This window comes from Mirounga angustirostris, unplaced genomic scaffold, assembly GCF_029215605.1.
Source record: "Mirounga angustirostris isolate CCGP_5_RB_7025 unplaced genomic scaffold, mMirAng1.0.hap1 SCAF_4, whole genome shotgun sequence".
NCBI lineage: Eukaryota > Metazoa > Chordata > Mammalia > Carnivora > Phocidae > Mirounga > Mirounga angustirostris.
In genome coordinates this window covers 69,996,584-70,011,405 of record NW_026991712.1, presented here as the reverse complement: position 1 = coordinate 70,011,405, position 14,822 = coordinate 69,996,584, and the positions used below count along the sequence as shown (strand labels likewise).

Below are 14,822 nucleotides of genomic sequence, written 5' to 3'. Positions count from 1 at the left end.
AAGTGTCAGGATCAGTGAGGAAGAGATAACTAAGTAAGCCAGAGAGAGTTCTCTGGTAGATTTATCAAATCAGACATAGAGCAAAGAAGTTCAAGTATTGATTCCCACAAAATGGCATCATGAGTTAGGCATCCATCCAAATCAGCATGTGGAAGTGGGGCTTGAGGTGCTTGATTCATTCGTGACTAGGTACTGCCCTCCCAGGCCAGGGGACACCAGTCATCCTTCGGCGGTCATGTGAGATGAGGCAAACAGTTCTAAAAAAACAGCTTTTCTGTCTGATATTATTGAGTTCTAAGGGAAATTAAAATTTTCATAAAATTAACAGTTTCTGTTAACCTTTTATTTTGACATAATTTCAGATTTACAGAAAAATTGCAAAATGGTATAAAGAATTCCTGTTGTCCTTTTTATAATTAAAAAAGTATCTTCTGGAATGATATTTTTGAGACTGTTAAATGTGATGATAGTTGCTAAGTGAGGATTTACTTATTCCATCACCCATTCTAAATGTATTATTTGGGTTTCCGCCGTAAGGGAGAATTTGACCTAAATTTGCTTCTTTGTGGCTGTGTAGACTTGCAGAGTCCTATTTTATTCAGTGGGCCATAATTCTTTATTATCATATCAGTATTTACTTTGCTCACATTATCCCAGATTTGGCCGGTGGGAACCCCTTCAGGTTGGATCCTGTCTCCCTTTGCTTTGTCCCCATGCTTCTTTGAGCACTTCCTTACTTTCTGACACCAGAGGATATTCCAGACTCATCTTGTAATTTCCCTGTTTAAGTCCTGGACTAGGTTATTTCTCCAAAGAGCCTTGGTTGTTTCTACTGGAGAATGGCATTTAGAAACCACGAGTTGAGTACTAGGTGTGCTCATTGCTGCAGGGGAGTCCGCGCTTCTGGGGCCTCTCAATGGAGAGGGCTAGGTGGGCCCCCTGCATATGTCTGTGCATGTGCATGCATGTGTGCACGATACATGTTACATGTACACACGTTTATTACACATACATACCTCTGTGTACCTACCTATCTACTTAACTAACAGCGATGAGAATCAATGCCTTTATAGCAGTAGTTTTGGTTTTATTTCAGCAGCGCCACAGGGCTCATTCAGTCCTTTCTCCTTCCAATAGTAATGACTCCCTTCTTCAACCAGGAGAAACCTGGCTCTTATTATCCCTAATATGTTTGCTTATTTGTCAGTCCTAGAATATACAGGAAGTGTTTTCCAATTTACTAGACCATATTTTTGTGGAAAAGAAGCCTACCAACTATAAAGTTCATTCAGTGTTTAGAATTTTTGTATTTAGCCAAAGGGTTTTTAGAAGCTAAATACTTGGTTCAGAATTTTCTTGGGTTTATTCTTCTCTTCCCCCTGCCCCCCTTTCAGGGTGGTTATGTTATTTATTTGATACTCAGTTTGGTCTTCAGTTCCTGTCTGTATTTATATTCCATTTTAGCACCCCACCATTCTTCTTTTTTCTTTTTAAGATTTTATATGTTTATCTGAGAGAGAGAACACGAGCAGTGGGGTGAGGCGGTGAGGCAGAGTGAGAGGGAGAAGCAGACTCCCCACTGAGCAGGAAGCCAGACATGGGGCTCAATTCTAGGACCCTGAGATCATGACCTGAGCCGAAGTCAGACCCTTAACCAACTGAGCCACCCAGGTGCCTCAACTACCCACCATTCTTGTTGATCTTATTTTCTTCTTTTCAAGTTCATGAAGAGCACGTCCTTTTCCCTTCCCTTCCACCCCATTCCTACTTACCTTGTCACTAATCCCAGATTTATCCTTTCTGTAATTTTTGGCATGAACATGCAGATAACATACATATGTATATACATGTGTGTGTGTAAATACATATACATAAAAATATTTTATATATATAAAATATATATTATTTTCCTCTTCTTTCTTACATACAAAATAGCAACTATCAGTACACATTTGCACTTTGCTTTTTAATAATACTATATTTGGAAGTTAGTATCAATCCATAAGTCTTCTTCATTCTTTGTTACTGCTGTGTAGTACTCCACTGCATGGCTGTATCATCGCTCATCCAACTAGTCTCTTATGTATGTGGGCATGTAAATGGCTTCTGATATTTTATAGCTACAGACAGTGCTACAGTATATATTCTCATGCCTATATATTTTCGAATTGTTGGAGGCACAATTTGAGGGTGAATTCCTAGGAGTGGGATTGGTATATTCAAAGGTGAATATATATGTAGTTCTGTTAGGTATTGCCACATTCCCTTCCATAAGGGGATGGCCCTTTGCATTCCTACCAACAATGTAAGAGACCACCTCTTTCCCTACAACCTTTCCAACGTAGTATGGTGCTTTCATTTTTTGGGAGAAATTGTATTTCGCTTTAGTTTTTTTTTTTTTTTTTTTTTTTTGTGAATGAGAACATCTTTTCATAAATTTAATGACCATTTTTATATTTTCTTTTGTCAGGTGTGTGTTCATGTCTTCTGCCCATTTTTCTGTTGTTCTTTAGTCCTTTTTCTGTGTTATATGTTGCAATTATGCTTTCCCAGTTTCAGTTGTCCTTTGACTTTATATTTTTATTGCACTGTAAATTAAAGAAATTTTTATGTTGTTAGATTTATTAATCTTTCTCTTATTGGATATGGCTTTTGAGCCATAGCTAGAAAGCTTTTCCCTATCCCCAGGTTAAAGAGGAATTTGCCATGTTTTCCTCTAGAACCTACATGGTCTCATTTTCTGTATACAGATGCTTAATCCACTTAATGTTTATTCTTCAGTATGGTATAAAACACAATAATATTTGGTTGTTCTGATTTTATACTTTTCCAAATATTGTTGTTCTAGCACCATTATTTACAAAGTCCATCTTTGTCCCAGTGATTTGAGATGTAACCCTTATCATGTACTAAATTTATGTATTTATTTGGAAATATATTTGTACCTTTTTTTTTTTTTTTTTTAAGAGAGAGAGAGAGAGAGAAAGCAGGGGGAGGGCCAGAGGGGGAGAGACAACCTGCACTGGGCTTGATCTCATGACCCTGAGATCCTGACCTAAGCCAAAATCAAGTATTGGGTGCTCCACCCAGGTGCCCCTATACCATATTTTAATCCTTTGGTCTGCCTGTCTATTCATGAGACAGTAGCACACTGTTCTACTTATAAAGGCTTTATAGTGTATTTTAATATCTGGTATATCTAGTTTCCCCTAAAAACTTTTCCTTTTTAGTGTTTGCATGTTTATTTTTATATATAAGTCAGTATTAACCTGTCCATCACCATAAAAATGCTTGTTTATATTTTATTTATACGTATATTGTGTTACATTTACAAATTTATGATTTATGACGTTGACTCATGCTATCTAAAAATAAGGATGTCTTTCTAGTTGGTCCAGCTCTATTTTTGTGTCTTTTAGAAGGGTTTTAGGGGCGCCTGGGTGGCTCAGATGGTTAGAAGGGTTTTAAATATTTCCTTATGTAAATTTCACACCTTTTTTTTTGTTGTTAAATTTATTGCTAAGCATTTAATCTTGTTGATAACATAAAAGAGGTTTTCTCTACCATTGTATCTTCTAACTGGTTATTGTTTGTGTAAATGGAAACTATTGGCTTCTGTATGTTAATTTTATATCCTGCTACATTGCTAAATTATTTCATTTTATTATTTGAATTAGTAGTTTTCTAATTGACTCTCTAGGGTTTTCCAGTTATGCAATCATCTCATTTGCAAATAGAGATAGTTTTGCTTCTTACTTTCCAATTATTGCTCCCCTTGTTTTCTCTTGTCTAATAGCATTGGCTAATGCTTCAAATACAATATTGAATAATAGTGGAAGCAGTGGGGGGTGCCTGGGTGGCTCAGTCGTTAGGCATCTGCCTTTGGCTTGGGTCATGATCCCAAGGTCCTGGGATCGAGCCCGGCATCGGGCTCCCTGCTCCGCGGGAGGCCTGCTTCTCCCTCTTCCACTCTCCCTGCTTGTGTTCCTGCTCTCGCTCTGTCAAATAAATAAAATCTTTAAAAAAAAAAAAAAAATAGTGGAGGCAGTGGGCATGCTTGCCTTCTTTCTGATCTTAGTGGAAGAGTCCGTGGTTTTTCTCCATTTAGGAAAGCAGAGTCAGTATCCAAAAATTCCAGCCCAGTTTATAAGAGGAAGAGTGAGACTGATGCCTCTGTCCACTTCACAGCCACACTGGTGGTGCTTTAAAGGCATGTGTACCTCAGCAAAGACAGAGTGTTGACTTGCACCCATGCTTTTTTCTATCCAATAAGTAGACTAGACTAGGTTATTTTTTATAATATTTGTTTCTTGATAATATGCAGTAACAATATTGCATATTACTTATTGGAAATTGGGAAAGTACTTGAAAGTAGAAAAGAAAATACTTGCAGTCTTACCACCCAGAAAATATCATTATTCACATATTGATGCATTTTCATCTAGTCTTTTTTCTCTGTGTGTATGTGTGTACAGGGTTTATATCAATTCCTATCCTATCGAGGCATACGTATTTAAAGTCCTTGTCTCTGTCAGTCAGTTGTATGGCTAAAACAGTCCTACCTTTTGCATATTAGACTTTACATAAATATAAATGATATGACACTTAATATCATAAGCCTTTCCCATGTCATTAATCATTTTTGACAGATTTTAGAATGGCTGCATAATTTCTAAGAGTAGTAGTACCTTGATTTTGAAATAGGTACATATTCAGGCACCTCATTTCTTTTTAATGTCATCACCAGAAAGGGAAATAAGAGACAGTCCAGGCTATCTGGGACAGGGAGAAAATGATGGTACAAAAGAGTATTGAAATAGCAAACCAAAGAATGTCAAAGCTGCCGTAAAATATTAACTATATACCTGTGAGTCTCAGGGAAGTAAAAGGGAGGGTGAGAGTGTTCAAGTTGAGGTTAGAGAGAACACCTGTGCTCGGAGCAGGCATGGTGAATCTGAAGAGGAGGGGACTGGCTCAGTGCGAGGACCAGGTAGACAGTAGAGAGTGACAAATTCACGGGGGTCCAAGAGACATCATTTCAGAGCTCCTGGATGAATGACGCTGGCAGGGCAGAAACTGACCAGGGGCTGGTTGGGTCATGGGTGTTCAGAGAGCAGGTGAGGGTTCTTTTCTCTCGGATTGCTCTAGAAGGACTAAGTTATGTTTACCTTTGCTGTTTAAATCTGAATTCTCTTAACTTGATGAAAACCTTTTATTTCCCAATTAATGATAAAAGGCTGAAAATGTAAATTCATAATTAAGGCCACCCTGTAGTGCTAATTGTTTTTTATTGAAGTGTAATCCATTCACTTATGAAAACAGCTTGTTAGTAGGTCCTTTTCTTTTTTTAATGGGAGATAAATAGGAGAGCTGGAGGCTCAGGACGGAAGACAAATTTCAGGCACAATTATTGATTTTTTTTCTTATTCTCAAACATGAATAATTGTATTGAATGTTGATCAGCAGCCTCTATTAGTAGGTAAACCGCTTATTTCGTTCATTATTTAGTTGATTTTTTGGGAATAATAAAAGATTATTTTCTACATGTTTTTCAAGTATATTATTTTATTCTTTTAGCTCTTATCTTCATTGTCAATGGGCATCTGTAGAAGATCTGGAAAAAGATAAGAGAATTCAGCAAAAGATCAAACGATTTAAGGCAAAGCAGGGCCAGAACAAATTCCTTTCAGAGGTATGAAATACCCAGTTAATTTTCTTAAGTAGTAACCTTATTAAAGTGTTCTGAATTTTGAATTTTAGTTTAGCAAATTACTAAGAAAAACTAGTTTCCCTCATTTGGTGCTGTTACTTGCATATTGGTAACTGGTTATTGCTAAAAAAAAAAAATTTGTAAACAGGAAATTTCTCATTCTTCCTGTTACTTAGCCTAGAAGATACTGGTCCTTATGATATTATGTGGAAATATGATGGTATCATTAAAATCTTGTAATGAAAGTACAGTTAGCAGATGGTGAAAAAAGTCCGTTTATAAAAGTTCTATTAAAATTTAGTGAGGTAAAGACTCTACAGTAAGTATTAAGTACAGTTTCTAGAATATAAGTTACTTCTATTAAGGAAAGAATGTGGCGGATTTATTTTGTTTAAGTTAATGCCCGATTACAGAGTTTACTAAGCTCATTTTTACAAATGATGTGCTGTAGTATGGAAGTTGGTATAATGTCTTTGCCTGTCTCCCTTTATTCTAAGTTATCAATGATAGAAAGGTAACCATACCTAGGGCAGGGAAGGAAATCTGAATTTTTTGAAAGAAGTGCCAAGTTCTCCAGGGTACTCGATTGCATTAAAAAATGTTTTTGCAGACTGCTTACTGGGGTCTCTGGACTTTTGCTCACCAGTTTGATTTCACAGCCTCAAGAAGATAAAAGAGAAACCTGAAAGATTAAACTTGCTGATTTATTAGTTTTCCTTTCCATAAAGGAGTTAACGAAATGTAAACAGCAAAGAAGTGTGAAATTTGATGCAAAATAATACCTGTTTAACAACCTACTTCACACCCCCTCCCCTTTTTGGACATGGGGTGGGCTGGGGACGGAAGAGTGTTCAGTATTTTTATGTCATAAAATCCTTATAATCTCAGGTGACAAGTCTGTGTTCTTCTGGAATCTGATTTCCACGCTCCCAACAGGCAGATTATAAAGTTTGTATTAGATGGGTGATTGGGTGGTGGTAGTTTTATTGGATATATGTCTGCATCACCCCCTTTCCTGATGGTTCAGCTTCTTTGCAGTGCAGTAATTAACACTGAGGGGAATGGATTGTTCACATGTGACTCACTCACCTCTCAGAGAATATTTAAGTGATTTTTTTTTTTTGATAGGCAGTTCCTAAGAAATACCATAAAATCCTATTTTTTGTGCCCTTCTTAATGAAACTGAAGTTAAATGTTGGTGACATTAGGCAAGTTGACATCATTAGCTTCCTTTTAGAAAGAGATATCATGTGTTCCGGTGACCTATTCTCCATGGATCAGTGGAGGGAGAAGGCAAGAGTGCAGTGGAACACCCCTGCCCCCATCCTTAAGTCCTGGTTCTGTTTATGAAATTTATTTGGAATCGGTTTGCTAGTGTCAGATGCAATTTAGGGATTTGTGCCTGGCCCTAGCTATGTAGCCTTATCTATTTGGGTCTACCTATGTGAATATCCTGTACCACAATTGACATACATTATCTTGAGTGGTAACTTGGCAACTAGAAATCTTAAGTTTTGTCCCAAGTGGAAGTAGCGGAAACTTCAGTCCGAAAAGATGCTCTGAGGGCAAGCACGAAAGGATAGCAACTCCTTTCCTCTCTTTCTCTTTCACACACACACACACACACACACACACACACACACACACGCCCTGTTCCATAGACGGTCCTGCTTTCAGGTGTTCCATGGTTCTGCTACTTTGGGGTTTTTAATTATGACTGCTTTGCATTCTTTGTTTCACCTTAGGCGCCCTTAGAAGTCCGCTGCAACTAAAATCTTTGTTTAAACTGGAAATTGCATCACATGCATGATGGCGCAGATTACTCACTAGAAGGATGGAAATGTTTAGGAGTAAGGTTAAGGATTTTAATTCATCAGTGAAAGCTGCCATTTAAGAACAAGGGGTCTTAAAAGGAGCTTTTATCATCAAAACCTAGTTTATGGAAAGTTTTCAGTGTTCATGCTGTATATGAATAATGCATACATATTGTGTACCTAAACCTAAAGCTTTTGACAAAGCCAGTGCATTAATACATTAACATTTTAAATGAACTGAATGTTTTCAATGAATTTTTTGCCTTACTAATCAACGCTGTGTAAGGGCCCGAGGCATTTGAAACACATTTTTGTATTTCTGATTTTTTTTCATTATTCAGAGTTCAGAGGACCCAAACCAGACGTTTTAAATGGACACAGTAGCCCAGAGAATGTTTGCTATCCTTGAGCCGACTGTGACCAAACAGCTTATCTTTTCAGCCTGCAATTTAGAGGATATGAATGGTGTCTAAGTGACTTCTAATATGTCTTGCAGAAGCCTTTTAATGCAGTTATGTTACTGATAAATTCATCTCGAGGAACACATAAGAATGTGTCTTCTGTTTTCTAACTTGCCTGACTCTGACTTCTTTAAAGTGTGGCATAGTCTGTAATTTCTCTTTGAGCCATTTTCTGTTATTCTGTTCTCTTATAGGAGATAACTTTGCAAGCAAGTTAGTATTACTTTACTTTTGTAAAGATTGTTAATACATTGGGTAAATAACCCAATTATTTAAGCCTCATTTCTTCATCCTTAATATTTTTAGCCAGCTGCTCTATATTCAGTACAAATAAATCATTAGAACGCTTAGATTAACGGTAAGACCATATTCAAATGAGGTACTAATATTGATTAGTGAAGACGACCAGACACCCTAAACTATTCACACTAAAATAGGAAATTCACTGGTTTCATTGTTTTTGTCTTTGGAATAGCATTGTGTAAGTGATGCTATAAGGCCTCAGACAACTCCAGTAGTTATGAGATAGCACTTACTGTACATGGCTCTGAGTCTTTACTGCAAGCTGTAGTTTCGAGAATACTAAATGCATTGCATGCCATAAGCCTTTTGGATTGCTCATTAGTGAATTGTAATTTCACACTTCATTTAAAATATTCCTAAACATTCTCTCACAGTAAAAAGGTTTCACACAGTAATTAAAAGACCCAGTTAACAAAGTCTGAGAAGTCTGATTTCCTCATGGGGAATGATTTTGCTAAATTGTAGCATTTCAATTAATATAATAGAATTTGCCAAATATAAATTTTATTTTGCTGTGACCCAAGATATTATTGCCTGGTGAAAAGTGAAATAACGTTTACTCTTAGGAATTAAATAAACATTTTAACTTTGTTTTCCTTTGGTGCAGATTGAAGATGAGCTTTTTAATCCAGATTATGTGGAGGTTGACCGGATAATGGACTTTGCACGTAGCACAGATGAACGGGGAGAGGTAACAGAAGATCATTTGTATTAGGGGGCAGTGACTCAGACGGTTTAAGTGTGTTTACAGAGAATGATTATGGAATCCTAGATCTGGTCCTGGTCAGAGCCCTGGATGGTGACACAGTTGGTCTAAATTTAACTGAAGCTTTTGACTGACTGTTAGTTTTATGACCTAATAAGAGCACTCAGTGTGTTCTTTGTTTAGTGTGTGAGCTTTTTAAAAGAAATCAATTTTCAATATGAAACAAATACATTGGCATTTTACACGATTTCAGAATATGATCAATAAAGAAGAATGCAATACAGTTTGGTATAAACCCAGTATGAAGCACAAATTTCCCATACATAATTAAGAGTGCTCTTGTAGCAGAATGGAATTTAATGTTACTTAACATTGTACATCCTTAGTGAAGTTGATGGACCTCATTTAATGTAGTGCCCAGAGGACAATGTAAAATAATTCTCTTTATGAGATCTTGGCATTTCTCAGGTTGCTTTGCAGAACTCTGTGAGGTCGTAAAGGACGGTTGATTAGGGCAGTAGGGGTGAAGACAAGTCTGGTGCCTTCCTGAGCATATTGTCTCAGGAATGATATATGCACCCACCATGAGTTCTGTCATTCTTGGCTTCTTTGTGTAAATTAAATTTTATATAAAATGTTTAGATCTTGCTTATCTAGTGAGAGTCTGCAGTGAACTCCCATTTTTTTCCCCCAAACTCTGTGTCATGAGGTCCATGATGTTTCAAGGGCTGTGTCTGTAACGTGATGTTTACTTTTCTAGCTTTACTTAGCTGTACTTAAAAGAAAATTGTTTTATTGCATATTTATGTAGCACAGTGGGTGTTTTTAACATCACAACCAGGTGTACTTTAGTCTTGAAGTGAAGGTTGACCACCCAAGTATTTTCTAGAAGAAAGACAAAGGAAATCCTGTTGATCTGCATTACTCAACATATTTTGTTCTCCAATCTATGAGAGCTCAAACACTATATTTTTTATTTATTTATTTTTTTAAAGTTTTAATTAAGTAATCTCTACGCCCAATGTGGGGCCCAAATTTACGACCTCAAGATTAAGGGTCGCATGCTCTTCTGACTGAGCCAGCCAGGTGCCCCTCAAACACTTTATTTTAAAGGGATTGGATACAAACAATACCTCTCTCTTTAAGAAAAAGGCAGAGATACTAATAAATTCAAGCTTGTTTCTCATTCTTTAAGAAACTAGCCAATAATGTAAATATACTATGATGATTTACCATGTAAGTCTGAATCAGACACCCGTTAAATGATTTGCACAGATAAGAATAAGGCTTAAATTCAGCTGTGTTATTTACAAGCCATTTCTTTATATTTTTTGGCTTGAACATAGCAGTGAATTTGATAAAAATTAGCTTGTTCTGATGATACCCAGTAATATTATTTCTAGTTTGTGCTTGATAACTGTTAACTAGGGATGACTGTGTAATGGTTGTAGTTTTAAATAAAGTTCTACCAACTCATTCTTACTGTTGCTGGGGTCGTGTCTCTCAATAAGTAATGTACGTGTGTGTGTGTGTGTGTGTATTTCGGTCAAATGAATCCAATTCTAATTTATTTAAACCTGGCCCAGCCTGTGACTCACTATCTGGTGAAGTGGTGCTCCCTGCCTTACGAAGACAGCACGTGGGAGCTAAAGCAGGACATAGATCAAGCGAAGATCGAAGAGTTTGAGAAACTAATGTCCAGGGAGCCAGAAACAGAGCGTGTGGTAAGACTTGGCTAATGGTGAAGGATTTAATTTGAAAATAGCAGAGTGGTGTGGTCTTGGAGAAACCACTAATGGGATTTACTATATTTGAAACAGGAGCGACCTCCTGCTGATGATTGGAAGAAATCGGAGAGTTCCAGGGAGTACAAAAACAATAACAAACTCAGGGAATACCAGTTGGAGGGAGTAAACTGGCTACTTTTCAATTGGTACAACATGTATGTAAAAAGCATGTTTTTCTTCACTTTTAAGAAGGCCTATAGCTGTTTTCCTTTGTAGTCATTGAAAATATTAATCAAATAATGTCACACTTTAATCTCTAATAAGAATTATGAAAAACAGCCAGGATTGGAAGTATGCTTAATATTTATCCAACAAACATTAATACAGAGATATTGATAAGACATAGGTAGAAATAATTTTTATGCCTTAGAGAATTTTGTTTGAAAATGTATTTTGTTGAACTAAGGGAACATTTGAGATATGCATTTGTGATTATAATAGTATATGTTTTGTGAAAAGAAAGCAGCGTCTAATATCTGTACTTATTAAACTTTTTGTGTTTTATTTCCTTCCCAAAGGCGAAACTGCATTTTAGCAGATGAAATGGGTTTGGGAAAAACTATCCAGTCCATTACATTTCTCTATGAGATATATTTGAAAGGAATCCATGGCCCTTTTTTAGTAATTGCCCCATTGTCCACAATCCCCAACTGGGAAAGGGAATTCCGTACCTGGACAGAGTTGAATGTGGTTGTGTATCATGGGAGTCAAGCTAGTCGTCGGACCATTCAGTTGTATGAAATGTACTTCAAAGATCCCCAGGTAAAATGTCACAGGTGGTATTCTTTATTCCTATTATGTACGTTTTAAGGCACTGGATATTAAAATGGTCTCAGACATTTTGGGGGAAGGTCTAGGTTTTACAAAATTGAGAAATTTGCTTTAGATTTCTTACCCAATTGTGTTATATTTTCGCATCTTATAAATACAGCTAATTTTTACAGCTTTGGTGGTTCTGATTATCTGATAAGAATAAATGAAATATTTTCACCTTGGGTGACTGTGGAAAATCATTTAATGTTTTGATATGCTAATTGGTTTTATTTTGCAAGCCTAAGAAAAAGCTAAACAGAAAATGGTGTTATTAAATGTAAGTGGAAGTAAAAATTATTAGGCATTTCATATTGACTGAAATACACCCAAAGGGAATAACTTCTGCTCTGACTCTTAGTAGCACTTGGTATAATTTTTTTTTTTTTAAAGATTTTATTTATTTATTTGAGAGAATGAGAGAGAGAGAGCATGAGAGGGGGGAGGGTCAGAGGGCAAAGCAGGCTCCCTGCTGAGCAGGGAGCCCGATGCGGGACTTGATCCTGGGACTCCAGGATCATGACCTGAGCCGAAGGCAGTGGCTTAACCAACTGAACCACCCAGGCGCCCCACTTGGTATAATTTTTTACTTATGCTTCTTACCTGTATACAGTTATTCTATGATACTGACAGTGAAGCATTATAAATGACAAGAATAGTATCTGCTAAAATAGTTTTAAGCTTATATAAGGTGGTAAGGAGAAGTCCTATTACTGGAAATAGGACAGAGTTTTGTTTTATAGGTTTGCTTTAAGTATAAAATCTGCAATTAAATACTTCAAGGAGAAAAATACTGAAATCTATTTTGGTGTTTATCTCTAGATTTGAGAGAGGGTTATAAGTTCTACCCTAAGCGAATGTTTTTTTTCATTTAGCCACTTCAGTAGTAAAAAATAAGTTAACAAAGGTTAAAAAAAAAAAAAAAGTAAAAGGTTTTAAACAGTAAAAAAGTTTTTAAAAGCTACCTTAGTACATAATCCCCTTGGCTTTTCACCTTTTTGGGGTCTGTAGGATGTAACTAGGATGACCACACTTAGTGGCACTTTACTACATATGATCTGTAGGGAAATTGGATAGGAAATTTTACTAACGATTTTCAGATTTCTTTAAAAAGGAAAAGGGTTTTAAAGCTTCCCTGCAAAACACCTGGAAAACAAAATACAAGTGTTACCTAAAATAAAGATGTCCCTGAAAGATAAATACATCTGTTTTATGCTATTTATTAATCAAAGTTAATGTAATCTCTAATGCTAAATAATAATTTAGAACTGTTCTCATAGGGTCGAGTGATAAAAGGGTCCTATAAGTTTCATGCCATCATCACTACATTTGAGATGATTTTGACGGATTGTCCTGAGCTGCGGAATATTCCATGGCGCTGTGTAGTCATTGATGAAGCCCACAGGCTGAAGAATAGGAACTGCAAGCTGCTGGAGGGGCTCAAGATGATGGACTTGGTCAGTGATCATATTGATGATTCCATTGAACCTGAACAGAATCGTTACTGACTCAGTGTTCCCGCTGCTCTGAATGTGACTGATACCTGTGTAGGGTGTTTTTAAAGCCTGTCAAATAAGGTGATAGGTCCTCCTGAGCTTTTAGTTACTCAAAAGTTGCTGCCCTTCTCGATCCTTATATTGTTGGCTGGTTTCTTTGCATGATTGTGTTACAGTAGGGTATAAGTCAGGATATTTTCACTGAAATGAGTTTCAGATATTTGCTTTTCCCTTTTGTTTATAAATACTGCCATTTCATAACCTCGGTGGGCCAGGCATTGTCCCGGTGATGATAATGAAGTTATATTCCAGGGCTCAATGGTTTTGGCACATTGGATCCAGTAGAACTTGTAGATGCAAGTTCTTTATATCGATTTAATACCTGGAATTGGTCAAGTTCACACAGACACTTAGAAGTTTGGGGCATTACAAGACCTTGAATTTGATCTGGAGTTTTACACCACACTTACCCCATACTCTCCCTGCTTCCTAAGAGGTGGTCAGGTTTTTCTGGTTAGATTTTTCTAGATTGTTTTCAGTAGGAGTGTTACGGGATAAGATAGAGGTGGTAGGATTTGATTGATTTTCTGTTCCATGCTTCTGTGTGTTTGGTTTCCTAGCAGAAATTATTACATGACTTCAGTCATCCTCAGACTTCTTTGTTCTCTGTAGTTTGCAAGGTGGGTTTTGATCACTTGTTTTCATTTTTAATGTACATTTTAAAAGCAATGTTACTGTCATTCAGTAACATTGGATGTTTTGCTGAGTTTCTAAAAAGTGCAAAAGATTTTTAAAATCTCTTTGATGTTGACTTCAGTAGATTATTTTGATCTCTTGTTAATTGAGAGTTTGAGATGGGGAGAACATTCTATACATTCATGGCTATAAATTTTGTTAATGAAGACTGGGACTACCAAAAAGAACACTTAAAAGCTTTTTGTTGCAGCTGGTTCTTTGGAGCAATTTCTTTTATTCATTAGCCAGTGATTCTTTTAATTAAAAACAAACAAAATCTAGCTTTGTTTAAAGGGAAAAAGTCTGACTGAATTATTCTATTAAGGATGGGATTTCCCATCCTAAGACCTTTCTCAAATCAGTTTATATTATTTGGTGACCAATCCACAAAAGAAAGGAGAACACTTATAAACAGTGACCAGCCGTGAAGACATAGGCGAGCACATGGAAAAGAGAAACTCCGGGACTGTATTTGGTCTCTCCAGGCAGCACTTGGGCATTACATTTGCAGGCAAATGTGAGTGTTCATGAAATACCTAACTCCATCTTCCGAGTAGGGACCCATCTTTACAGTGGTCCACAGAAAAGACAGAGTACCATTTTCTGAAGGCTTAAATAGCCACCTGAGTTTATCTAAGTTGTTTCCTATTATTAGTTTATGTGCTCCCAGGCAGTCGATTCTTACTGCAAAACAGTCCTCCATTGGTGCATGCAGTTGAGTTAAATGCTGTCAACATCATATGGTCTAATTGTCATTGGGAGACTTGAAACAGTTTTCTGTTGTTTGTAGTAACAGTTCATTAATGGATTAGAATCTCTTATCCAGATAATTTTTGTTACATACTTCAGTGTTCCCTAACCTTTTTTCACATAATGGCACATCCAGAAAGTGGTAATATTCTGTGTGTACCATTACAGCATGTCATGGTGGGGCAAGCCGAGAATGCTGCCCACTGCCACAGGTGACCAGCCCTGGGGTCTGACTCTCAACCCTTGCCGG

General features: G+C 36.8%; 1 protein-coding gene across 7 annotated transcripts in view; it reads left to right on the top strand.

Moving 5' to 3' along the window:
- CHD7 (chromodomain helicase DNA binding protein 7) overlaps positions 1-14,822 on the top strand; it is a 188,773-nt gene that overhangs the window by 131,699 nt on the left and 42,252 nt on the right. For all 7 annotated transcript variants that reach the window (XM_064588285.1, XM_045896506.3, XM_045896500.3 and 4 more), the window contains 6 exons: positions 5,578-5,692; positions 8,896-8,979; positions 10,581-10,718; positions 10,815-10,936; positions 11,300-11,543; positions 12,872-13,048. In XM_064588285.1, coding sequence (XP_064444355.1) covers positions 5,578-5,692; positions 8,896-8,979; positions 10,581-10,718; positions 10,815-10,936; positions 11,300-11,543; positions 12,872-13,048 — 880 coding nt within the window. The remainder of the gene's footprint in view (positions 1-5,577; positions 5,693-8,895; positions 8,980-10,580; positions 10,719-10,814; positions 10,937-11,299; positions 11,544-12,871; positions 13,049-14,822) is intronic.